At 39.8% G+C, this 27,471-nt stretch overlaps 1 protein-coding gene across 9 annotated transcripts in view; it reads left to right on the top strand.

Moving 5' to 3' along the window:
- ABI2 (abl interactor 2) overlaps positions 2,782-27,471 on the top strand; it is a 105,358-nt gene continuing 80,668 nt past the window's right edge. For 4 of the 9 annotated variants that reach the window (XM_018060652.1, XM_018060610.1, XM_018060634.1 and 1 more), the window contains exon 1: positions 3,051-3,167. In XM_018060652.1, the coding sequence (XP_017916141.1) occupies positions 3,051-3,167 (117 nt within the window). Of the gene's footprint in view, positions 3,168-27,471 lie in introns of all 9 variants that reach the window. The other 5 variants (XM_018060640.1, XM_018060623.1, XM_018060614.1 and 2 more) reach the window with 3 other exon arrangements.

The following is a 27,471-nucleotide window of genomic DNA, read 5'->3' as shown; positions in this document are numbered from 1 at the left end:
GACTGATAATCTGGAGAAAAAAAGATTTACTGATGAGAGCATTGTTTATGATAAATTATGTCAGTGATGTGCAGGAAGAATTTGAGGGGAAAGTCAATGGACATGAAGTGAATGGACATGTCTCCTAGATGTAAGAGAAGCAATTGTAAACTTCTCAGTTAAGCAAATTTGTTTATTTAGAACCCATACTTTAAGGCAATATATTATTGTGCTTTACCTTAATTTTCTCATTTAGGAGTGATATACATCCAGAGAATTCCACAGTATCTTTATTTCAGCAGAAGAATTTGACACTTTTTCACCAGTTAAGTGATCATGATGAAATATTTGATAAATGTGAGTCCTTTGAGGTACAATCACAACTGGCCCAATTCAAGGTATATTGATTGTGGCTCTGACCAACTAAGTGAGTCTTATTAGGGCCAAGCCATTAGGCCCTCTTCTTGGCCTTGATTTATTCAACATTCTTATTAAAGGCAATAATGCATTCCAAAGTCTTGCTTATTAAATCTGTAGAAGATGTGAATCAAGATTATTTCAATAGATGGTAATGAGGGTTTAAATTTGGTGAAAAGTCAAGGCACAATTAATTGGAAATAAATATTAGGACCTGCCATTTGATTTTAAAAAAATCAACTGCACTCAGCATGACTGGGTTAATATATTAAAAAATCTACAAAATTTTAAATGCTTACTTTGAATCAAATTGGTGATAAAATTGCTTAAAAATGTTGTCTTGGGCTGCATTAATAAAAGTGTTCTTTCTGATTTGGGGAGATAATAGCGATACTGGTCTCTTAGAAAAATAATCCATGCTCATTTTGGAAGAACTTAACGAGGAGCAAGAACAAACGCCCTACAATCCCACCAATTATATATGCACACTGATGCATGTAGTTTTTATAGATTTTGTAGTTGTGTTTTTTACTGAAATGACCTTGGTGGCAACAGAAGTGTGTATCTATGTTCTTTGATCCTTAGATTTTGCTGAATATTAAAAGGCCTTCTCTCCGTAGAGAGTCCCAGTTAGGCCTTCATAGCCAGAAGGGCAGTTTCATTGGCATCACCTGGGAACTTGTTAGAACTATAAATGGGGGCAGGCCAACTGGTTCAGAAACTGTAGGGGTTCGGCCTAGCACTTCTGTGTTTTAACAAACCCTGCAGGTGATTCTAATCCAAGGAGAAGTTTGAGAACTGACCTGAGTTTAACCCTTTGATTTTTCAGTTAAGGAAGCTAAAATCTGAAGAAGCTGTCACAAATTAATTTGAGAAAGTACATACTAGAATCTTTCAGTGATTCCTAGGATGATGAGTCAGCCCTCTGGGGAGAACTGTTTATTGGGCTAATTACTAAGCAGTACTTGAAAGAATGCCAGGTGGAAACAAGTGATGGGGGGAGAGTGTTTAGCATTTCACTTAGCCTGGTGGACATCTTACAGCTCAATAGTAGACTTTGATTCATTGAAATTAAGTCTAAAAGAAAAGTTTGCTTGATCTAATAATGTTAAGCAAGTTTATGTGCCATCTAAGTAACTACTCCATTCCATCACTAAGGCTAATGAATATCTCTAGAGTGTGACCCTAGAGCTCTCATTTTAAAAGCACCTCACACTTAAGTTTGAGAACCACTAATACAGAAGATATCTTAAGTGGTTAAGAATAAAACCAGTCAGACTGGAACATTTTCAGTATCCTTTAACTTGGGTTACACAGAAAAAACTCAAAACAATTTGCTAATGTGTATATCAAAAAGCCAATAAAACAATAGGAAAGCATTAAAGTGATTTGAGACAGTAATTTCCTCATTATCAGGGGAGAAAAAAAAGGAGGGGCAAAATCACTAGGCGGGCCAAGAGATCACAAATACAAGACTTGAAATAATAGATCTTGCTCTAAACTGCAAAGGCAGTCAGCTTTGACTTTCCATGGTACAAATAAAGGTCATGGACTTTATAATATCTTAGCAGTTGTCAGAAATTTCAGTTTTTAAAAATTACATGTGTGGAGTAGTCAGATTTAGGGGAAAAAAAAATATACAATACAGAATAGTAACTGCAAGACCAAAATGGTCTACCTTGAATTTTTGTGGCATTTAACGTTTTCCAAGGTGCTTTCATATAAACTTTTATTTTATCCATGTAATAGCCCTGTGAGGAAGGAAAGTACCAGCAAAATCGTTTTTTAAACTTTAAATCCTTAGTAGATGAGGAAAAAAGTTGATAGACTCAGAGAAGTGATAAAAACGATTGTCACTGAAGAGTAGCATAGAGCAAGTGGGAAAAGCTGAAGGCCAGAGGATGGGCAAAGGAGAAAAGAACCGAGGCTAACCTGGCAGGGGAAACTGTTAATTGGCAAACAGGTGCAAAGAAGCTGGAGGGCAGGAAATTTGGGATTAGGAAACTGAAATTTATTTATCCAAAGAGGATGAATACGGTCAGAGATGAAGAGAAAAATTAAAAGTGGGGCGCAGTTAAAGCTGCATGGGAGTTCAGTGGGGCTAATATTATCCCTCAGGCCCACTACCATAGGGTTGGGCCCCAGGTTGAGGATAACGCCGAAGAAAGTCGCTGAAGAAGCGGGCGGGAAGACCGCAGAGCCGGGTGGGCGTTCACGCCGGACTAACAAAGGCCGCGGGGTGCACTGCCCCAGCCACGCATCCTGCGGGGCCCGAAGGGTTAACCGCGCGCTCAACTCCCGGGCGCATCCCGGCCCCCACTCCCGCGGTCGCTAGGAGACGCCGGATGTGGGGGAGGGGCGGGCGGCGCGACCAAGGGTGGGAACCTTTTTCGGGCTCCCGGGGGTGGAGGGAGAGGAGCGCGCGTGCGCGCGCCGGGCCGGCCGTCGCCGCGGTGACCGTCCTCCGAGTCCATCGGCTCGCGCCCCGCCCCCGTTCCCGCTGCCCCCTCCCCTGTCGCGCGCTCAGGGGGTGTTTCTCGCTCCTCCCGGGTTGCCGCCGCCGTCGCCTCGGCTCCTCCTCTCCTAGTCTTGGGTTTCCCTGGCGCTACTGCCGCCGCTGCCTCTGCGGTCTGTATGAGGAGGAGGATGTGAAGATGGCGGAGCTGCAGATGCTGCTGGAGGAGGAAATCCCGGGGGGCCGCCGGGCCCTCTTCGACAGTTACACGAATCTGGAACGGGTGGCCGATTACTGCGAGAACAACTACATCCAGGTGCGACGCATCTGCCGGCCTGGGCGTGTTGGGCCTCTGGCTGCTGAGCAGCGCGTGGGGGACCCCCGGCCCGGGGGCCGCGCGCCTGGGGGCGTAGGGCACACGGGGCCGAGGCCGCAGCAGGGACACAGTGCAGCTGAGCCCCCATGCAGGGGTAGAAGCAGGGTGGGAGCGGGAGAATGGGTGAGAATTCTCCGGTTGGAGGAAATTGTAGCTTTCAAGCATTTTTTCAAAAGCCGTGAATCAGTTCTCGGTGCGGGGTGTGTGTGCGTGTGTGTGTCCCCGCCTCCTCTCTTTCCTCGGCCGCCTCCGCAATCGGTGCCGGTCAATTTTCGCGATGGCGGAGGAGGCGGAGAGTGGCATTTTCTATTTGACAGAATCCTACTCCCCCATATGGCAAAGATTTGGGGTTTAATGGGTCGCCCCCAATCTCTGGAGGATTTTTGAGGCGCTATATTGCTGCAAAGTAAAATGCCGTAGCTTTCTATTCATTTGAATGTATCAAAAGATCAGCGTGGTTTTTTTGCCTTGTTTTTAGGTTCTAACTGAGGATACAGTATAAGAGCAGCTGTCCCCCTTGTTGGAAGTTAATGCCAGTTTTCTTCTCTATGGAGAATGAGAAGCTGCATGATAATGGTTTATTCCCTCCTGCCACCCGCCTCCAAGCCCGTTAGAAATAGCTAATTTGCCTGCAGGGAAATTTTTTGTGATTATCTTTCAGAGAGAAATGGGAAATAATTCTCACGGTTTAAATTTTCCTGTGATGGTTGGTTTGGCATCGGGACTCAGTGATAGCACTGTATGTTTGTGTATGAAGGCGGGGGGTATTGGGTGAGATGAAATTGAGCCGCTTCTGGAAGAAGCAAGATTATGTGATTAAAAACAATTCTTTTTAAAAAATTATTTGAAAGGATAGTTTAAGATGCACAGTTTGCAAAGTCAGCATCTTTTGTTTTCTTTATAGCTTATTCTGAATCATAGGTTCTACCTCCATCTTTTCCCTTCCCATTTAAATTCTCTTGGGATTTAGGTGGAAATGGAAGCAATGTGTTAAATTGTTCCTTCACTATGGCCTTTTTTCCTTCTCCCACCTCCATCTCTCCAGGCATCTTTCCTAACATCAGCTATATTGGGAAGCATTCTCAAGTCTTGGTGTGAACCAAAGAAAAAAATAGGTGTTAAAATTTATAGGTTCATAAATTTTGTAAGGATCACATGGTTAATCAAGGGTAGTGTTGTAAGATATTACTTGATTAGACATATCCTGAGCACTATATTTTCTTGTATGGAATATTTGTACTGGAGAATGAATCAGACATAATCCAAGGCTTTTCCCTCCAAAGAGAAAGTTGAAAGTATGGCCAGCAGGAAAAGATAGTGTCTTGGGTCAAAGGCTCATATAGACAGTACAGATGTCCATATTCATGGGGTGCTTTGCTGATACTGAGTGTGGTAGGAAAGAGTAAAAGGTTGAGATGCTTAGTTTTCACTAAATGTATTTGAAAGTGTAATATGGCCTGGCATTGTTAAGAGTTGATAGGTAGCTAGTGTCTACAGAATTTCATTGTATAGTTAGTGGGAAGGCTGATCTTTAGCAGATGAATTCCATTTTGAGCGTCAGTTTATATTCTTAATGGGCTGCAGGTGGGAAGAAGGACTGGAGGAAACTATGCTATCCTCACTGTGGAAATTCAGAGTCTCTAGGAGAGGCAAATTAAAAGGGCTGAAGTAGTCGTTACAATTCCTTGTGCAACATATGGGAAAGACTTACAGGTCTCAGAAGATAAAACAGGGTGGAAAGTGATTGGGTTGCAGTTATCACTGCTAATTTTTTTTAAAAAAGTTCTCTTTGTTTGGAAGATAATTTTTATTGTAATGTGAAGGTATAGTTCTTCTTAGGTTGCAGTTGTTACCTAAAGGTAAAAGTCCCTGAGTTGATAAAGCTGAGAGAGTAAAGCGATCAACCATTGTCATCACTATATTTCTTGCGGTTCAAAAGAGAAGAATGTTGCTGCCATCATTTGTCTTAGCGGTGGTACTCAGAATTTAATGCGGTGTTTTAAAATTCAGAATATAAGTGCTGATTAATAGAAATGGATTTTAAAATACCTTGTTTCTTCAATTTAGAACCTAAAATAGGTGCTATTAGGATCCAGTGGGTATATTATTGGCGTTCTCTCAACAGATGACAACTCGTACATGATTTGTTTGTAGTAAAGTTGATAAATAGAACATGGTGATAGTGGATTTGTGCTGACTCAGCTGCGCATTTGGCTGGCTCTTCCTGTAACCATCGAACTGACCAGCAGGGCTTCTGATGCAGCCTGTGACCCTGCAATAGATGCAAGTCAATTAGTGATCTGATGGTCAGGTTAGCCTTATTATAGCAACATGTCCTAACCACTAGCTCAAGTTAACTTCACCTGACACTCATTTTATTTTGTGCAAGAACAGTTTTTGCCTGAAAAGCAGGAAAAAGACAAATTTATTGATAGGTAACATGATAAGGTTCTTTGCTCAGCATCCTTAAATGCCTGGTTTTATGCATGAGAATATAAAAATAAGAATATTCTAAATGCGGATTACATTTAGTGTAAAAATAGAGGAAAGGAAGAAAAATGGTGGTGTCCTTCTGAAAAGGCATACTGTTTATTTTTATTTTTTTTAACAAAAAAATTCTAAAAGATTTATTTCATAAACAAAATAAACCAAGGCATACTGTTTAAATTGTGCTTTAGAAACGTTATCTTTTGGCATTAAGAGTGATCAAATAGTGCCTGTATTAACACACACAAAATTACCGAAGGGTTTAAGTGGTAGTTTCCAAGGTTACTAGCCTAGTTTACATTATAAATTTAAAAATCATCTTTAGTTAAAAAAAAAAAGAAATTAGATGATTTTGTTTTATTTCAATCTCTAGTAAAAAGTGATTGTCAAAATATTTTTCTAAAATGAGATGAATAAAAGTTTTTAACTACAATTTCCTCTCTTCCTGATTGACTATTTCTTTCCTGTAAAAAAAGGACTTTAGTTACTGTTTAATTTTTTGCAGGTATATAACACTTCAGTTTTTTCTTCATTTATAAACATTGATTCCTAATCTAGTAAGTGTCCAGAAACTTTTAAACTGTTTTGATTAACTTGGATCTATGTGTTTATAAATGAAGAACATTATAATAATATGGATTGCTTTAATGTTTTGGTAGATGAAATAAGATTACATTTTCACTTTGCTAAGGTAAGTCTGGAAAACCAACTTGTTCATTTTTATATTTTTCCTTTTGTTAGATAAAAAAAGTTACTGCTTTTTGTGAGTGATAATTCACATACATATATAGTAAAATCCCATTGTCTATTACTCGGATTAAGAACAAAGTCGTCCAATAAAATAGCTTTGCTCAGAAGAATAGAAACTGAGAATTTGCTTTGTTTTATCTGAAATATTTCTTTGTTTTGAATAACAGGAAAGATGTCATTCATTTTCCTCTGTCAACAAGGATACTCAGTTTGTTAAAAATTGCAGGGAAGATTTATAAGGGGATAGTAGAATCATAGCTTACTAGTTAGTTTCATTAAAAATTAGTTACTGAAATGATACAAATATTTAAAATTCTTAATAAAAATCATGCTCATTGTTGAAAAATTATTCAGTTCAGTTCAGTCTCTCAGTTGTGTCCAGCTCTTTGTGACCCCATGGACTGCAGCACACCAGGCCTCCCTGTCCATCACCAACTCCCGGAGCCTACTCAAACCATGTTCATTGAATTGGTTATGCTATCAAATCATCTCATTCTCTGTCGTCCCTTTCTCCTCCCACCTTCAATCTTTCCCAGCATCAGGGTCTTTTCCAATGAGTTCTTCTCATCAGGTGGCCAAAGTATTGGAGTTTCAGCTGTAGCATCAGTCTTTCCAATGAATATTCAAGACTGATTTCCTTTAGGATGGACTGGTTGGATCTCCTTGCAGTCCAAGGGACTCCTTGAGAGTCTTCTCCAACACTATAGTTCAAAAGCATATATTCTTCGGCACTCAACTTTCTTTATAGTCCAACTCTTACATCCATACAAGACTACTGGAAAAACAATAGCTTTGACTAGATGGACTTTTGTTGGCAAAGTAATGTCTTTTAAGAAGGAAGAAACATAAAATTGTCTAATCATTTTGAATATATAGCTGGGATTTATAATTTTAAATCTTTTTATACACATGTGTATCATATATTTTTAAAATATTAGGTTCATGTTCTTTTTTTTGTTTTTTTTTTAGTTTTTTATTTTTTTAATTTTAAAATCTTTAATTCTTACATGCGTTCCCAATGTTCTTTATTACCTTTATACCTTGATATATTTTTTTAACTTTTTATTTTGTATCAGAGAAGGCAAAGGCACCTCACTCCAGTACTCTTGCCTGGAAAATCCCATGGACGGAGGAGCCTGGAAGGCTGCAGTCCATAGGGTCACTGAGGGTTGGACACGACTGAGCGACTTCACTTTCACTTTTCATTTTCATGCATTGGAGAAGGAAATGGCAACCCACTCCAGTGTTCTTGCCTGGAGAATCCCAGGGACAGGGGAGCCTGGTGGGCTGACATCTATGGGGTCACACAGAGTCGGGGGCGACTGAAGCAACTTAGCAGCAGCAGCAGCAGTGTAGTGATAGTTTCAGGTGAACAGTGAAGGGAATCAGTCATACATGCATCCATTCTCCCCTAAACTCTCCTCCCATCCAGGTTGCCACATAACATTGAGCAGAGTTTCATGGGCTATACGGTAGATCCTTGTTGGTTATCCTTTATAAATATAGCAGTGTGTACATGTCCATCCCAAACTCCGTAACTGTTCTGTTCCCCCCATCTCCTGTCACCACCCAAAGTTTGTTTTCTTAAGTCTGTCTCTTTTTAAAGTTCATTTGTATAATTTCTTTTTAGATTCCACATACAAGGGATGTCATACGCTATTTCCCCTTCTCTGTGTGACTTACTTCACTCAGTATGACAACCTCTGGGTCCATCCAGTTCAGTCGCTTAGTCGTGTCTGACTCTTTGCGACCCCGTGAATCGCAGCACGCCAGGCCTCCCTGTCCATCACCAACTCCCAGAGTTCACTCAGACTCACGTCCATAGAGTCCGTGATGCCGTCTAGCAATCTCATCCTCGGTTGTCCCCTTCTCCTCCTGCCCCCAATCCCTCCCAGCATCAGAGTCTTTTCCAATGAGTCAACTCTTTGCATCAGGTGGCCAAAGTACTGGAGTTTCAGCTTTAGCATCATTCCTTCCAAAGAAATCTCAGGGCTGATCTCCTTCAGAATGGACTGGTTGGATCTGCTTGCAGTCCAAGGGACTCTCAAGAGTCTTCTCTAACACCACAGTTCAAAAGCATCAGTTCTTTGGCGCTCAGCCTTCCTCACAGTCCAACTCTCACATCCACACATGACCACAGGAAAAACCGTAGCCTTGACTAGACGGACCTTAGTCGGCAAAGTAATGTCTGTGGTTTTGAATATACTATCTAGGTTGGTCATAACTTTCCGTCCAAGGAGTAAGCGTCTTTTAATTTCATGGCTGCAGTCACCATCTGCAGTGATTTTGGAGCCCCCAAAATAAAGTATGACACTGTTTCTACTGTTTCCCCATCTATTTGCCATGAAGTGATGGGACCAGATACCATGATCTTCGTTTTCTGAATGTTGAGCTTAAAGCCAGTTTTTTCACTCTGCTCTTTCACTTTTATCAAGAGGCTTTTTAGTTCCTCTTCACTTTCTGCCATAAGGGTGGTGTCATCTGCACATCTGAGGTTATTGATATTTCTCCCGGCAATCTTGATTCCAGCTTGTGTTTCTTCCAGCCCAGCATTTCTCATGATGTACTCTGCACAGAGGTTAAATAAGCAGGGTGACAATATACAGCCTTGACGTACTCCTTTTCCTATTTGGAACCAGTCTGTTGTTCCATGTCCAGTTCTAACTGTTGCTTCCTGACCTGCATACAGATTTCTCAAGAGGCATGTCAGGTGGTCTGGTATTCCCATCTCTTTCAGAATTTTCCACAGTTTATTGTGAACCACACAGTCAAAGGCTTTGGCATAGTCAATAAAGCAGAAATAGATGTTTTTCTGGAACTCTCTTGCTTTTTCCATGGTCCAGCAGTTGTTGGCAATTTGATCTCTGGTTCCTCTGCCTTTTCTAAAACCAGCTTGAACATCAGGGAGTTCATGGTTCACGTATTGCTAAAGCCTGGCTTGGAGAATTTTGAGCATTACTTTACTAGCATGTGAGATGAGTGCAATTGTGCGGTAGTTTGAGCATTCTTTGGCATTGCCTTTCTTTGGAATTGGAATGAAAACTGATCTTTTCCAGTCCTGTGGCCACTGCTGAGTTTTCCAAATTTGCTGGCGTATTGAGTGCAGCACTTTCACAGCATCATCTTTCAGGGTTTGAAATAGCTCCACTGGAATTCCATCACCTCCACTAGCTTTGTTCGTAGTGATGCTTTCTAAGGCCCACTTGACTTCACATTCCAAGATGTCTGGCTCTAGGTGAGTGCTCACACCATTGTGATTATCTGGGTCGTGAAGATCTTTTTTGTACAGTTCTTCTGTGTATTCTTGCCACCTCTTCTTAATATCTTCTGCTTCTGTTAGGTCCATACCATTTCTGTCCTTTATTTAGCCCATCTTTGCATGAAATGTTCCCTTGGTATCTCTAATTTTCTTGAAGAGATCTCTAGTCTTTCCCATTCTGTTGTTTTCCTCTATTTCTTTGCATTGATCGCTGAGGAAGGCTTTCTTATCTCTTCTTGCTATTCTCTGGAACTCTGCATTCAGATGCTTATCTTTCCTTTTCTCCTTTGCTTTTTGCCTCTCTTCTTTTCACAGCTATTTATAAGGCCTCCCCAGACAGACATTTTGCTTTTTTGCATATCTTTTTCTTGAAATTGGTCTTGATCCCTGTCTCCTGTACAGTGTCATGAACCTCATTCCATAGTTCATCAGGCACTCTATCTATCAGATCTAGTCCCTTAAATCTATTTCTCACTTCTACTGTATAATCATAAGGGATTTAATTTAGGTCATACCTGAATGGTCTAGTGGTTTTCCCTACTTTGTTCAATTTAAGTCTGAATTTGGCAATAAGGAGTTCATGATCTGAGCCACAGTCAGCTCCTGGTCTTGTTTTTGTTGACTGTATAGAGCTTCTCCATCTTTGGCTGCAAAGAATATAATCAATCTGATTTCAGTGTTGACCATCTGGTGATGTCCATGTGTAGAGTCTTCTCTTGTGTTGTTAAAAGAGGGTGTTTGCTATGACCAGTGCATTTTCTTGGCAAAACTCTATTAGTCTTTGCGCTGCTTCATTCCGCATTCCAAGGCCAACTTTGCCTGTTACTCCAGGTGTTTCTTGACTTCCTACTTTTGCATTCCAGTCCCCTATAATGAAAAGGACACCTTTTTTGGGTGTTAGTTCTAAAAGGTCTTTTAGGTCTTCATAAAACCGTTCAACTTCAGCTGCTTCAGCGTTACTGGTTGGGGCATAGACTTGGATAACTGATATTGAATGGTTTGCCTTGGAGACGAACAGAGACCATTCTGTCGTTTTGCAAATGGCATTAGTTCATTCTGTTTAATGGCTGAGTAATATTGCCTTGTATGTATGTACCACATCTTCTCTATCCATCTCTCTGTCCATAGACGTTTAGGTTGCTTCCATGTCTTGGCTACTGTAAAAGTGTTGCAGTGAAGATTAGGGTGCGTTATACCTTGCTTTAAAAAGAAACTTTTCATGGTGCTAGTCATGACTTTGTCTTTTACGAATGGTCATAGAGTATACAGAAATGAGGTTTGTATTTATGTGTTTAACTTCTGTTTGTTCTCACAAATAGAGGAATCTTAAAAGTGCCTAGAATGAAAGGATACAGAGTAGAAATTTGAGGACTGGTGTTTACATCCTTTCCTTGACTTTTGTTTTTCACCTCCACAGAGAGGGGTGAACCATGTAGGTGAACATCAGGCTGAATTAGGGAGATCAAATTCCCCTAGATTGAGGTGTGTAATGTATAGTGTGTGATAGATTTGCTTCATTCAGGGCCTTCTTTCATCTCCCAGAGCATCTGCTGTTGAGTTGCTAAGTTGTGTCTGACACTTTTGCAACCCATAAACTGTAGCCTGCCACGCTTCTCTGCTCATGGGATTTCCCAGTCAAGAATACTGGAGTGGGTTGCTGTTTCCTTCTTCAGGGGATCTTCCCAACCCAGGGATTACCCATGTCTCTTGCATCAGCAGGTGGCGGGTTTTACCACTGAGCCATCTGAGAAGCCCTCTCCCACAGAATAGTTTATAACCAAACAGACTTACTTATGTGTAGAATATATAGAGGAGATATTTTTGATGTTGAGATCCTTTGGATTGTTACTTACGTTTTAAAATGTAAAGAATTTTAATAACATGCAGTGGCAGTGTGTATAAATGTAATCTTTTGTGGATAAAGAGAAGTATATTGAAAATTATATTTAGATTATTTGCAGACTTTTAATAGCTTATAAAGTGAAAGTCGCTCAGTCATGTCTGACTGAATTCTCTAGGCCAGAATACTAGAGTGGGTACCCGTTCCCTTCTTCAGGGGATTTTTCCAACCCAGGGATTGAACCCAGGTCTCCTGCATTGCAGGCAGATTCTTTACCAGCTGAGCCACTAGGGAAGCCCCTTTAATAGCTTATGATTGAATATTTATGAGAATTGTTAATAGACTCACTTAATGAAGTAGCAAATGGAATGTCACCTACTTTGAATTTTTCGTTTATTTTGTGATCCTTGTCCAGGTATAAAGCTTCCAGAGTGTAGATTTATATCTTAAAAGTTTTTTTATATTCTTTCATTAGCCATAGGATATTGGAGACACTAATTAACAGTCAATGAATGTCAGAAATACATGCTGCAATGTACTAGAGATTGCACTGAATACTTTTATAGACTGGATGTAAATTACCTCTAAACTTGCCTTGCAAGTTTTTCCCTATTAGATACTGTAAGCAGCATTTATATTCTCTTGGCATTACTATACTGTCATTATCTTGTAGGGAATAGAGTTTTACTTTTTATTCATATACAAGTAACATACTTAGATGTAGAAATTTTGGACTACAAAGCAGCTTCATCTTGAATCATTTACAATACATATTTTTCAATTTGATTTTTAAAGTTAGGTTTATTGAAATATAATACACATTGAATACAGTTCACCTGTTTTAGGTAAAAAGGCTGTCAATTTTGACAAACTTATATAACCACCATGATATAAATTTTTTTCTAATTTTAGCCAGTGATGATGATAGTGATAACATTTGCAAATGGTTTTTGGTGGGACATATGTCTTTATCTCACTTACGTGAATTTAAGGAATTGTCCCCATGATGGCCCCCTGATGGCCTAGCATGTATCCACATGGGTCACATATGGAAGGCTTGAAGTGCAAGTGATCTGACTCTTGCCAGAGCACGCGGTGTACTTGGGAAGCTTGGGAGGAGCTCCTAGTAGGCTTCTTTCTCTCATTTCCCTGTCTCCCACATGATACAGTTTCTCATCAGCCCCTGGTTCGGATGAGATGAGGCTTTCTGTTGCATCCTCTCAGGCCACAGCTGTGGCTGCAAAACTTCATGCTGTAGTATGGCGTTGATTCCTCCCTCACCACAGGCTTGTGGCATCCATGTTGTAATCCTATGGCCCCTTGTGTTTGGGTGTGGCTCTGCACAAGGACCTCAACTTTTGCTACTTATTCTCTACTCTTAATGTAGGTACACAGCTTTCTGAATCTAATGAGAGCTTGTCAGGGCTGGAGCAGGTCAGGTCTTCCCTTGCCTTTGCTTGACAGCAAATATTGATAATCTTGGTTTTATAGGGTGATGCGGCAAACAGATGTTTAACTTTATTTAAAGTGCTGAACTCTTTTCCAAAATGATGGTACTAGTTTGCATTCTTGCCAGCAAAGTATCAGTCGCTCTTCTTCCTTGTCAGTACTTGGTTTTGTCAGGTTTTAAAATTTTAGCTATTGTGATAGGTGTTAGTGGTGTCACGTTTTGTTCATTTTGCATTTTCTCAATGACTAATGATGTCAAGCATTTTTTCCTGTGGTTATTTGCCATCTTTATATCATCTTTGGTGAGATATGTGTCCAGATCTTTCATCTGTTTAAACTTTTTTAAATTGTTTTGAGAATTTTTTAATGTATTCTGTGTACAAATAGTTATTAGATACATATTCTGCAAATAATTTCTCCTAGTATGTGTCTTGTCTTTGCATTTTAAGTGTCTTTAACAGAGCATAAGTTTTATGTATTTGAAGCTGATATATCAACTTCTTTTTTGGTTAATACTTTTGCCTAATCTAAAATCACAAAGATCTCTCCTATTTTTTTCTAGACACTTTGTAGTTTCTGATCTTACAGTTAACTATATGATCCACTTATAATTAATTTATCTACAGGAAGTGAAGTATGTCAAGATTTGGTTTTTGCAAATTGTTATCTAATTGCTTAGGAACCATTTGAGGAAAAGATTCTTTTCTCCATTCTATTCCCTTGGCATCTTGTTGAAATCAGTTGACCATATGTGTCTGGGTATATTTTGAACTCCATTTTGTTCCTTTAATGCATACATATCAGTATATATACTTTGTATCATATTGTAGCTTTGTAGTAAGTCTTGAAATCAGGTGGTATGAATCTTATAGTTTGTTCTTTATCAGATTTGTTTTCGCTTTTCTAGGTTCTTTGGTTTCTCAGTATATGTTTTAGAGTCAGCTTGTTAATTTCTGCAAACCTGCTGGGATTTTAATGGAATTGCACTGAATCTGTAGATATTTTAGGGCAATTTATACTTTTGACAGTACTGAGTCCTCCAATCTGTGGACTTGGTATTTCTATTTATTTAAGTATTCTTTGATTTAGCTAGTCATTTTAGTGATTATAATACTGATTTTGCACATTATCTTCCATATCCCTAATTATATAATGATTTTTATACTGTAATAAATAGTTATGTTTTATAAAATCTTGGTTTGCAGTTGTTCATTACTAGTGTATAGAAATAGGACTGACTTGTATATTGCCCTTTTATTCTGTGAGCTTGCTAAATTTACATGCTAAACATAGTAGCTTTTATTTATTTTTTTTTTGAAGATTCTTTGGAATTTTTTGAATGTAGGTAATCATGTCACCAGCAAATGAAGCTAGTTTTATTTCTTCCTTTCCAGTCTTTGTTTTATTTATCTTTCTTGCCTTATGGCACTGGCTGGGACCTCCAATATGATCTTGAACAGGCGTAGTGAGAACTCATGTCCTTCACTTGTTCTCAGTCTTAGAGGGAAAGTGGCCAGTCTTTCACCGTTAACTATGTTATTAGCTGTAAGTTTTCGTGCATGTCCTTTATCAGGTGTGGGAAGTTCTCTTATTCTTAGTTTGCTCAGAATATCTTTTAAAATCAGGATTGATTTCATATTATGTTATATGCTTTTTTTTCCTGCATCTTTTGAGATGCTCAATTTATTTTCAGTCTTAATAAGGTAAATGACATCGTTTGATTGTACTATGGGTTTTGTAAAAATTTGCACTTAGAGGAAGTTTGATTAGTGAGGTGATGTGCATTCTGAGTTATATAACGTTGTTTTGCAAGAAATGATTTAAATTAATGTCTAGGAATTTGCTATAATCAGTAAGCTTGGTCAAACAGGTATATACTGTATATTAGCTGCTACTATTCTATGTGCTTTGTGTATGCAAAAGGACTTTATAAAGGCTGAATGCATTGTTATTTTAAAGACCTTAAATTTATTTTCATATTGAGAGCATTAAAATAGCTACAAAACCCTGAAAATATGATGTAGGTTATTTTAAATTATAATTTTGCCAGTTAAATAGTGTTGTACATAGTAAAGATAATTTTAGTGGCCGTGTGACTGAGAAATTAACCTCTCTGTCTCAGTTGTTAACTGTAACGTGTTAGAATTATAGCAGCTATTTCATAGGGTAGTTGTGAAGATTCAATGAGATAATACAGCTAAAATAGTACATGTCTAATCAAATTTAAGGCTATTAATTTTTAAGATGCTCTATATTATGTGCCACTAACTTAATGAACATTGCCACTTAAACACTTAAAATACTGCTACTTAACCCTCATGATGCATTTCAGTTTTGGTAATGTTAAAATATGAAAAACTATTCATACTACAATCAGTGAAACATGGTTTATCATTATTGATGTATATTGTAGACTTACATGATTTATTTTTGTCATTTTTAACACAGCTCTTTTGGGAGCATGTCTTATAATGGTTAGTTTTTTTTTTAAGATTTTTGATAGGATGAGATGCAAGATTTCCATGCTAATTTCATTTGTCTTATTGTACTGCAACTGTATGATGGTTGAATTTTTCTAGTTAAGCAGAATTTCATAGCTTTTACAACTAAACTGCATTATGTAAAGTTATACTTCACATTCACAGATGCATAATTAGTTCATTTTAATTTTCTGGAAATTGTGACAAACTATGAATACTTATGGATGTCCTGGGTTAAAGTACTTTGTCTCCAAACTTAATTGCTTTAGAGTGATACTTCTTGACTTTTTACACCTTATGCCTTCTTTTGATAAAGACGAAAATCAGCCAGGCACCTTCTCTTAACTAGTTTATGGTTATATGTTGACTTAGAACGTAACCGCCATAACTTTCAGCATTTCTAGCAATTTGCTAAGACGAAGGAATTTACATGAGTTAGGCCTTCTAGAGTAAATATCTATCAAGGTAACAAATTCTGCAAAGTTCAGAGGTTCAGAGCTGAGTCTTCAGATTACATATGACAAAATACTATGATTTAGCTTAAGACCACCGTTGCTCTTGGGCTTCCCTGATGGCTCAAATGGTAAAGAATCTACCCAGGTCAGAATACTGGAGTGGGTAGCCTTTCCCTTCTCCAGGGGATCTTCCCAATCCAGGAATCGAACCCAGGTCTCCTGCATTGCAGAGAGATTCTTTACCAGCTGAGCCACAAGGGAAGCCCAAGAATATTGGAGTGGGTAGCCTTTCCCTTCTCCAGGGGATCTTCCCTATCTAGGAATCGAACCCAGGTCTCCCGCATTGCAGGGAGATTCTTTACCAGCTGAGCCACCAGGGAAGCCCGCAGTGCAGGAGACTGGGATTCAGACCCTGGGTTGGGAAGATTCCCTGGAGAAGGAACTGGCAACACACTCCAGTATTCTTGCCCAGAGAACCCTGTGAACAGAGGAGCCTGGCGGGTGACAGTTCGTGGGGTCACAAAGAGTTGGACATGACTGAGCAACTAATACACGCACGCACGCGCACACACACACACACACTTGCTCTTATTTTGAAGTAGATGGATAAAGACATTTATTTTAAATACTAATACTAAGGTATTTAACTTGACACTATACCTTTTGAGTGTACAACCTTATATGGTTTTAAAAGGTATTTTCAAAGTCAGATGAAAATTGGTTATATAAAAATTCTGATACATGTAGTTTTTGATTTCTAAATACTTAAACTGTTGCATCTACGTTAATTTCCTATTGCTGCTATAACAAATTATCAAAAGTTTAGCATCTTAAAGTACCATGAACTTATTATTTAATAGTTCTGGAGGTCAGAAGTCTGAAATGGGTCACAAGAGCTGTGTTTCATTCTGGAAGCTGTAGGGAGGAGTCCATTTCCTTACCTTTCCCAGCTTTTCGAGGCTGCCCACATTCTTTAGTCCGTGGCCCTCTTTCAGTTCCCAGGGTAGCAATGGCATCGCTCAGACCCTGCTTCCATTTTCACGTCTCTTACTGTCCCCCTGCTTCCATCATCGCTTCCCCTTCTCTTTCTCTTGCTTCTTTTGCCCTGTTGCCTTCTCTGATCCTGATCCTCTCTCCCTCTTATAAAGTCCTTGTTAATACATTGATTCCAGTCACATAACCTTCCGGAGAAGGAGATGGCACCCCACTGCAGTACTCTTGCCTGGAGAATCCCATGGACGGAGGAGCCTGGTGGGCTGCAGTCCATGGGGTTGCTAAGAGCTGGACACAACTGAGCAACTTCACTTTCACTTTTCACTTTCATGCATTGGAGAAGGAAATGGCAACCCACTCCAGTGTTCTTGCCTGGAGAATCCCAGGGACAGAGAAGCCTGGATGGCTGCAGTCCATGGGGTCACTGAGGGTCAGGGACGACTGAGCGACTTCACTTTGACTTTTCACTTTCATGCATTGGAGAAGGAAATGGCAACCCACTCCAGTGTTCTTGCCTGGAGAATCCCAGGGATGGGTGAGCCTGGTGGGCTGCCGTCTATGGAGTCGGACACGACTGAAGCGACTTAGGATCAGCAGCATAACCTTCCCATCTCAGGATCTTAACTTTTCATTTGCAGAGTCCCTTTTGCCACGTCAGGTAACATATTCACAGATTCCAGGGATTAGGACGTGATCATGTGTGAAAGGGCCGCTATTCAGCCTACCGCAGTATTTGAACATAGCTTCTCCTGTAGCCATTCCTCTATCAGTAAATGATAGCTCTGACTTCTTAATACTGAACTAAAAACCTTAGTATCACCATTGACTTCTCTTTAGCAATAACAAGTAGTTCTGTCTTCATATTCCTGGATCTGACTACTCTTTACTGCCTCTCTTGATACCATCCTGGTCCCAGTCACCATTATCCCTTACTTAGTTTATAGCAGTAGCCTTTCAGCTCGTCTTGGAATAGCAGCCAGAATGAGCTTTTAAAAATCTAAATCAAACGATACCACTGTTCTGTTAAAAACCTAGGGACTTCTCAGTGTAAGAACCAGAATCTTTAAAATTGCATGCAGGGCACAGATGATCTAGTTTCTGGTTTTGAATTGTCTGCCTTTCCTTTGCTCATTCTGCTCCAACCACTTTGACTGGTGCCCCTTTCTTTCTTTTTCTTTTTTTAAATATTTCTTTGGCTATGCTGAATCTTAGTTGCAGTACACGGGGTCTTTGGTTGCTGCATGTGGGATCTAGTTCCCTAACGAGGGACCAGACTTGGGGCCCCTTGCACTGGGAGCATGGGAGTGTTAGTCCCTGGACCACCAGGGAAGTTCCCTGGCCTCTTTTTCTTGAACATACCAGGCCTACTTCTTCCTTAGGAAGAAGTAGTTTAGTTTGCATTTACTGTGACTGAATATTTTACCTCTCTTAGGCTTTTGCTCAAATGTCTTCTTGATTTCTTCCTGATCTGTGTAAAATTGTAACATATTCCCTGCCCTTTGTTCACACTCCTCTTTGCTTGTACTTTTCTTTCCATATTTATTTTTATTGATATTACTTATAATTTAACAAACAGTATATTTATTTATATCTCCCTCTTTCCTGGTAACTTAATTGGTAAAGAATCTGCCTGCAAAGCAGGAGACCCTAGGGATAGGCTACCCACTCCAGTATTCTTGGGCTTCCCTTGTGGCTCAGCAGGTAGAGAATCCACCTGCAATGTGGGACACCCGGGTTCAATCCCTGGGTTGGGAAGATCCCCTGGAGAAGGGAAAGGCTACCCACTTCAGTATTCTGGCCTAGAGAATTCCATGGACTCCATAGTCCATGGGGTCCCAAAGGGTTGGACACGACTGAATGACTTTCACTCTCTGGCATGTGAGTGGTATAGTAAGGCGGGGAGTTTTGCCTCTTTCACTGCCAGCATATGGAACAGTGCCATATAGGCATTCAGTAAATATTCAGTATTTGTTAAGTGAATAAATCAGGTGTCTTCTGGTAAGCAGTATAAAATATATTTGAGAGAAGTGAAATAAATTACTTTCCTAAAGTTGAAGAGGTTGTAGATTTATGTATGTGTAAGTGAAATTGATGCATACTTCTCATTTGTCCAGCATATTTAATGTAAATACGACTGACAGAGTTGACAGTACTATTTCAGACAGGCTTCTCTGGCAGCACAGATGTTAAAGAATCCACCTGCAATGCAGGAAACCTGGGTTTCATCCCTGGGTCTGGAAGATTTTCTGGAGAAGGGAATGGCAACGCACTCCAAGTATTCTTGCCTGGAGAATCCCACGGACAGAGAAGCCTGGCAGGCTACAGTCCATGGTGTTGCAAAGAATTGGACAGAACTGAGCAGCTAAGCACACATGCACACATTTCAAACACTGCTGGTGCTATAGAGTTAATTCAGTTAAATTCCTTTTACTTTGTTGTTGTTCAGTCACTCAGTCATGTCTGTCTCTTTGCAGCTCCGTGGACTGTAGCACGTCAGGCTTCCCTGCCCTTTGCAATCAACCAGCGTTTGCTCAGACTCCTGTCTGTTGAGTCAGTGAGGCCATCCAACCACGTCATCCTTTGTCGTCCCCTTCTCCTCCTGCCTTCAATCTTTGCCAACATCAGGATCTTTTCCAATGAGTCAATTCTTCGCATCAGGTGACCAATGTATGAGAGCTTCAATGTCAGTCCTCCCAGTGATTATTAAGGGTTGACTTCCTTTAGAATTGACTGGTTTGACCTCCTTTCTGTCCAAGGGGCTCTCGAATCTTCTCCAACACTACAGTTTGAAAGCATCAGTTCTTTAGTGCTCAGCCTTCTTTATGGTCCAACTGTCACATCCATACATGACTACTGAAAAAACCATAGCTTTGACTAGACCTTTGTTGGCAAAGTGGTGTCAACTGCTTTTTAATAGGCTGACTAGGTTTGTCATACCTTTTCTTCCAAGGAGCAAGTGTCTTTTAATTTCATGGCTGCAGTCACCGTCTGCAGTGATTTTGGAGCCCAAGAAAATAAACTCTGTCACTGTTTCCATTGTTTCCCCATCTGTTAGCCATGAAATGTTGGGCCCGGATGCCATGATCTTCATTTTTTGAATGTTGAGTTTTAAGCCAGCTTTTTCATTGTCTTCTTTCACCTTCCTCAAAGGCTCCTTAATTCCTTTTCATTTTGTGCCATGAGAGTGGTGTTATCTGCATGCTGCTGCTGCCGCCAAGTTGCTTCAGTCGTGTCCGACTCTGCGACCCCATAGACGGCAGCCCACCAGGCTCCCTCGTCCCTGGGATTCTCCAGGCAAGAACACTGGAGTGGGTTGCCATTCCCTTCTCCAGTGCAGGAAAGTGAAAAGTGAAAGTGAAGTCTCTCAGTTGTGTCCAACTTTTAGCGACTCCATGGACTGCAGCCCACCAGGCTCCTCCGCCCATGGGATTTTCCAGGCAACAGTACTGGAGTGGGTATCTGCATATCTGAGATGATTGATGTTTCTCCCGGCAACCTTGATTCCAGCTTGTACTTCATCCAACCTGGCTTTTTGCATGATGTACTCTGAATGTAAGTTAAATAAGCAGGGTGTCAGTATACAGCCTTGACATACTCCTTTCCCAGTTTTGAACTAGTTCATCGTTCCATGTCTCGTTCTAACTGTTGGTTCTTGACCTGCGTACAGGTTTCTCAGGAGGCAGGTCAGGTGGTCTGGTATTGCCATCTCTTTTAAGAATTTTTTCCACAGTTTGCTGTGATCCACACAGTCAAAGACTTTAGCATAGACAATGAAGCAGAAGTAAATGTTCTCCTGAAATTTCTTTGCTTTTTCTGTGATCCAACAGATGTTGGCAATTTGATCTCTGGTTTCTCTGCGTTTTCTCAATCCAGCTTGTACATCTGGAAATTTACAGTTCATGTACTGTTGAAACCTGGCTTGGAGAACTTTGAGCATTACTTTGCTAGCGTGTGAAACGACTGCAGTTGTGCGGTAGTTTGAGCATTCTTTGGCACTGCCCTCCTTTTGATTGGAATGAAAACTAACCTCTTCCAGTCCTGTGGCCGCTGCTAAGTTTTCCAAATATATTGTCACATTGCGTGCATCACTTGAACACCATCATGTTTGTTGTTTTCCTCTATTTCTTTGCATTGATCAACTGAGGAAGGCTTTCTTATCTCTCCTTGCAGTTCTTTGGAACCCTGCATTCAGATAGATATACCTTTCCTTTCCTCCTTTGCCTTTAGCTTCTCTTCTTTTCTCAGCTATTTGTAAGACTTCCTCAGACAACCATTTTGCCTTTTTGTATTTCTTTTTCTTGCGGATGGTTTAGAGCACCACCTCCTGTACAATGTCAGGAACCTTTGTCCATAGTTCTTCAGACACTCAGTCAGCTCTCTAATCCCTTGAATCTGTCACTTCATTGTATAATTGTAAGGGATTTGGTTTAGGTCATACCTGAATGGCCTAGTGGTCTTCCCTACTTTCTTCAGTGTAAGTCTTTCCCTTAGTGCAGGGCTTATTCTATAGAGGATGCTCGTCAGATGTCTGAATTGACCTACCTCTTCTTGGGAACTAAGCAGCAGATATATTCCTCTCTTTAAAAATCAGATAAGTAAACTCAAGGTTACCTCTGACTCTGCTAAAGTAAAATTTGGCAAGGAGAGAAATCATATTTAATATTTTGTGTGTGTCCCTTGTGCTTTGTTGATTAAGATGTTTGCACTTAAGGCTCACACCACTTCAGATTTTCATTATATGTATTTTTCATTAGAAAAATATTTATTGAGCATTTATCCATGCTAGGAAATCAGCGGTAAGTAATGGAGCTGAGAGTCTTAATTCTGTTACCTATTTTGTTTCCTATGAAGAGCCTCTGTTGTAAATTCTGAATAAGTGGGATTTGAACTAAAGATAACATGAGCCTATTTTTCTTTTGTTGTTCTTACTGACTGTTATTTGGCTGTATCCACTTATCTATTGAAGACTTTGAATAGAGGCAAGAAGATGCATTGTGACACGTTTCCAGAATCTACAAAACAAGATTGAATAGGGGAAGCCAGTAAGGAATACCAGCCTTTTTCAATATGTGGTACCACATGCTTTCTGCCAGGAGATAGTGTTTGAATAATGATTCCTTATTTTCTCATTTAAAATCTTTTATCCTAAGTCTGCAAGAGCAGGCCAGACTCACAAAAAGAATTGGAATCACTTAATAGATAACACTAATTATATTTCTGAGAGAAGATGGAATTAAATTTTATTGACATTTATTTTGTTTCTTTTTTTTTATCATCCATACATCTGTTTATAGTGTATTAATGTAATTATGAATTTCATTCATGTAATGTCAGCAGTTTAGCTTGTGGTGTAAACATGTTAGGTACATGTACGTCTAGCACTCAGTCCTCTAGTATTTCTTATTATTTGGTGAACACTCAGGGGCCTTGTATAAATTTCTCCAAGTGAATATGTACTGTTTTTTCCTCAAGCTTTATTGAGATATAATTGACATGCAGCATTGTAAATTTGTGTTCAACATGATCATTATAACTGATTCGCAGTGTGATGATTTGATGGTGTGATGATTTGTTATGCCTGTTTGTTGGGAACTGATTACCACAGTATGATTAGTAAACACCTCCATCACCTCACATGATTACCTTTTTTTAAATCTGTGGTGAGAACATTTAAGATCTATTCTCTTAGTGACTTTCATGTGTATACTATAGTATTTTACCTATAGTCATGCTGTGCATTAGATCTCCAGAACTGATTCATCTAATAACTGGAAGTTTGTATTAAAATTTTATTGACGTACAGTTGATTGATAGTTTTTTCTGTACAGCAGAGTGACTCAATTATACATATGTATGTATTTTTTCATCTTCTTTCCTACTCCTGTTTGTCACAGGATGTGAATATAGTTTCTTGTGCTATGCAGTGGCACTTTGTTGTTTATCCTGAAAGTTTATACCCTTTGATCAATATTTCCCCATTTCTCCCATCCCTGCCCCCTGGCAGCTACCATTCTCTCTACTTGCTTGGGTATTTTAGATTTCATGTATAAATGAGATCATACAATATTTGTCTTTCTCTGATGTATTTCACTTAACATAATAACTTCCACGTCCATTCACATTATTACAGATGGGAGGATTTCCTTCTTAGGCTGACTAACATTCCATTGTACAAATGGGCTTCCCTGGTGGCTTAGACGGTAAAGCGTCTGCCCACAATGTGGGAGACCTGGGTTCGATCCCTGAAAGATCCCCTGGAGAAGGAAATGGCAACCCACTCCAGTACTCTTGCCTGGAAAGTCGCATGGACAGACAGAGGAGTTCATGGGGTCGCAGAGAGTCGGACACGAACGAGGGACTTCACTTTTTTTCCAATCATCTGTAGATGGACAGGTTGTTTCCGTATCTTGACTATTGTAAATAATGCTGCATTGAATATGGGAAATAGTGATTTTATTTCAGAAGTGGAATTGCTGAATCATGTGGTATTTCTGTTTTTGATTTTTTGAGGAAACTTTATCCTGTTTTCCATAGTGGCTGTGCCGGTTTACATTCCTACCGACGGGCACACACAAGTTTTCTTTCTTTCCACCTCCTCTCCAATACCTGTTACCTTTTGTCTGTTTGATGATAACCATTCTAACAGGTGTGAGGTAATACCTTATTGTGGTTTTGATTTGTATTTTCCTGATAATTAGTGATGTTGAGCACCTTTTCCTGTATCCGTGGTCTTCTTTAGAAAAATATCTATTTAGTTCCTTTCAGTTCAGTTCAGTCACTCAGTCGTGTCCGACTCTTTGGGACCCCATGAATCGCAGCACGCCAGGCCTCCCTGTCCATCACCAACTCCCGGAGTTCACTCAGTCCATCGAGTCAGTGATGCCATGCAGCCATCTCATCCTCTGTCGTCCCCTTCTCCTCCTGCCCCCAATCCCTCCCAGCATCAGAGTCTTTAACAATGAGTCAGTTCTTCGCATAAGGTGGCCAAAGTACTGGAGTTTCAGCTTGAGCATCATTCCCTCCAAAGAAATCCCAGGGCTGATCTCCTTTAGAATGGACTGGTTGGATCTCCTTGCAGTCCAAGGGACTCTCAAGAGTCTTCTCCAACACCACAGTTCAAAATCATGAATTCTTCAGTGCTCAGCTTTCTTCACAGTCCAACTCTCACATCCATACATGACCACTGGAAAAACCATAGCCTTGACTAGACAGACCTTTGTTGGCAAAGTAATGTCTCTGCTTTTCAATATGCTATCTAGGTTGGTCATAACTTTCCTTCCAAGGAGTAAGTGTCTTTTAATTTGATGGCTGCAGTCACCATCTGCAGTGATTTTGGAGCCCCCCAAAATAAAGTCTGACACTGTTTCCACTGTTTCCCCACCTATTTCCCATGAAGTGATGGGACTAGATGCCCATTTTAAAATTATTTCATTTTTTGCTCTTGAGTTGTATGAATTTCCTTATACATTTTGGATATTAACCCCTTATTAGATACATCATTTGCAGATATTTTCTCCCATTAGATAGGTTGGCTTTTGATTTTGTTGATTTCTTTTGCTGTTTAGAATTTTTTATTTTGATGTAGTTTCACTTGTTTGTTTTTGCTTGTATTTTGGTGTTACATCTAAAAAGTTTTTGCCTAGACCAGTGTCAAGGAGCTTTTTTCCCTGCCTTTTTTTTAGGAGTTTTTCTTCTAGGGGTTTCAGGTCTTATATCTAAGTCTACTCCATTTTAAGTTAATTTTGCTGAGTGGTACAAGTTAGGGGTGAAGTTTTATTTATTCTTTTGCATGTCCTTATCCAGTTTCCCTAGCACTGTTTATTGAAGAGACTATCCTTTCCTCAAAGAATGTTCTTGACTTCTTAGTCAAGTATTAGTTGACTGTATATTGAAGGTTTTACTTCTGGACTCTCAGTTCCATCGGTGTCTTTTTCTGTGCTAATACTCATACTGTTTTGATTACCCTAGCTTTGTAACCCCTGGAGAAGGAAATGGTACCTCATTCCAGTATTCCTGCCTGGAAAATCCCATGGATAGAGGAGCCTGGCAGGCTACAACCCATGGTGTCACAAAGTTGGACATGACTGAGTGACTTCACTTCACTGTCACTTCAGCTTTGTAATAATTGTGAAATCAGAAAGTGTGATGCCTCTAGTTTATTCTTCTTTCTCAGGATTGTTTGGCTGTTCAGGGTCTTTTGTTATCCCCTATGAATTTTAGAATTATTTTTTCTATTTCTGTGAAAAATGTGGCACTGTTTCTTAGAATCCTGATTGATATGCCTCTGGTCTCCAAGGGGATTATTTAACATAGTATATAGAGAAACTGTGATGCATTTAAATTTGTGCTGCACTGCTGCTTATTGAAATTCTAATAATCTGTCTTGCCTTTGAATTAGTGTCCTGTGATTTCTTTCTATCTGTAAAGAGGAGGTGGAGGAACACGTTTAAAAGATGTCTGTTGTCTTACCTAGCCTGTTGAGACTTCTAACTTGAATTTTTATTTACATTTGTGATCATCTGTTTTTTAATATTTTCCCTCATTGTGGATATGTTTTTGATAGGAAAATTAATCTATAAATAATTGTTCCAGTGTTTGTAATTGTAATTTTAAATTATTTCAGAACTGTGAAGACAATATATATGGCCTTATCTTGTTAGTTTTTGGAGTTTAATTGTTCGTTTGTTTTTTGTTAATCCAGGTATGCTGCTAAGTCACTTCAGCCGTGTCCGACTCTGTGCGACCCCATAGAGGGCAGCCTACCAGGCTCCCCGGTCCCTGGGATTCTCCAGGCAAGAACACTGGAGTGGGTTGCCATTTCCTTCTCCAATGCAGGAAAGTGAAAAGGGAAAGTGAAGTCGCTCAGTCGTGTCCGACTCTTAGCGACCCCATGGACTGCAGCCCACCAGGCTCCTTGGTCCATGGGATTTTCCAGGCAAGAGTACTGGAGTAGGGTGCCATTGCCTTCTCCGAATTCAGGTATAAGTAAAGCCAATTAAGGATTTAGAGGTATTTCTAGTTTACTAAGACCTGAAGTGCCAAATGTTACTGTTGATTTATACTTTTCCACGTGTCCCTTACATTCAGAGTAAAGCTTTGTGCTTTAGTTTGTTTAGAAAGGATCCTACCTAATAGCATAAATTCTAATAATCTATTAGAATTTAATAGATTTAATAGATCTATTAGAATCTAATAAACTATTTCATAATTAGCCCTAAAGCCTATCTATCGTGAACATTATTCATAGAAAGAGAACTTAATCTTTAATGATAGTTTTAAAAAACCCACTGTGTGAGTAATTTCTTTTAAGAACTAAAAATATATTCTGATGAAAAACTAAAGAATAATTTTTGTTAATTAAAATTAGATGGGATTGCTTGTGTTAAAAATTAGCTTGCAATTCTATATTGAGTTTTCCAAATAAGACTTCAGAATAATAAGCTCTTTCCCAGCTACTAAAATCTTTGAGAAATTAGTGTTGCAGACATGTACAAACCAAAGAAGTCAGCCAAATACTATTGGTATTTGGCATCTTTTTCAGGTTTATGCTAATAAAGAATACTTTATTGTATCTTTGTGGAAAATATTTCTGCTTGGAGAGATAAGAGGCTGCTACCGTCTATGGGGTTACACAGAGTCGGACACGACTGAAGTGACTTAGCAGAGCAGAAACATGTCTGTCACCTATTTGTATGATAATACCATGTTGCTAACTGAACAATCACATCAGTTATAAGAAAGAAGTAATCATGCATTGGAGAAGGAAATGGCAACCCACTCCAGTATTCTTGCCCGGAGAATCTCAGGGATTGGGGAGCCTGGTGGGCTGCCGTCTATGGGGTCGCAGAGTCAGACACAACTGAAGCGACTTAGCAGCAGCAGCAGTAGCAATCTGCTATTTCTTGGGTTTTGTTTATCCAATACTAGAGTTACGGGCAGAGAAGGCAATGGCACCCCACTCCAGCACTCTTGCCTGGAAAATCCCATGGACGGAGGAGCCTGGTGGGCCACAGTCCACGGGGTCGCACAGAGTCGGACACGACTGAAGCGACTTAGCAGTAGCAGCAGCGGCAGCAGCAGAGTTATGGGATCATAAGTACAGTATACTTCTTTTCATAATTCCTGCAGTCTTTGAATCCTTTTTATTGTTTTCGGTTATGTTAAATACCTTTCTTCTCCACCCCTCCCCTCCCCCAACTTTTAGCTTTAGGGGCTGTAAACTTGTGTTCTTTTCCTTCTAATCCCATCTTTCTGTTAATACTTGCCTGTGCGGGAAGTGACATTAACCTATAAAGTAGGAAAAGATGAACTAGCCTGCTCTGGGGAGAGCAGAGATAAAATAGTGAACCTGTGGCCGGAAGGAGGGTATGTATTGTGAACTGTAGTTCCCGTCACATATTCACCTTTTACTCTTGCTGTTTCTGTTTAGTCGCTCAGTCGTGTCCAGCGCTTTTGTGACCCCGTGGACTATAGCCCACCAGGCTTCTTTGTCCATGGGATTTTCCAGGCATGAATACTGGAATAGGTTACC

The sequence above is a fragment of the Capra hircus genome, chromosome 2 (genome assembly GCF_001704415.2).
Source record: "Capra hircus breed San Clemente chromosome 2, ASM170441v1, whole genome shotgun sequence".
Lineage (NCBI taxonomy): Eukaryota > Metazoa > Chordata > Mammalia > Artiodactyla > Bovidae > Capra > Capra hircus.
Note: the sequence above shows the minus strand (reverse complement) of the source record. Positions and strands in the feature narration are given on the sequence as shown.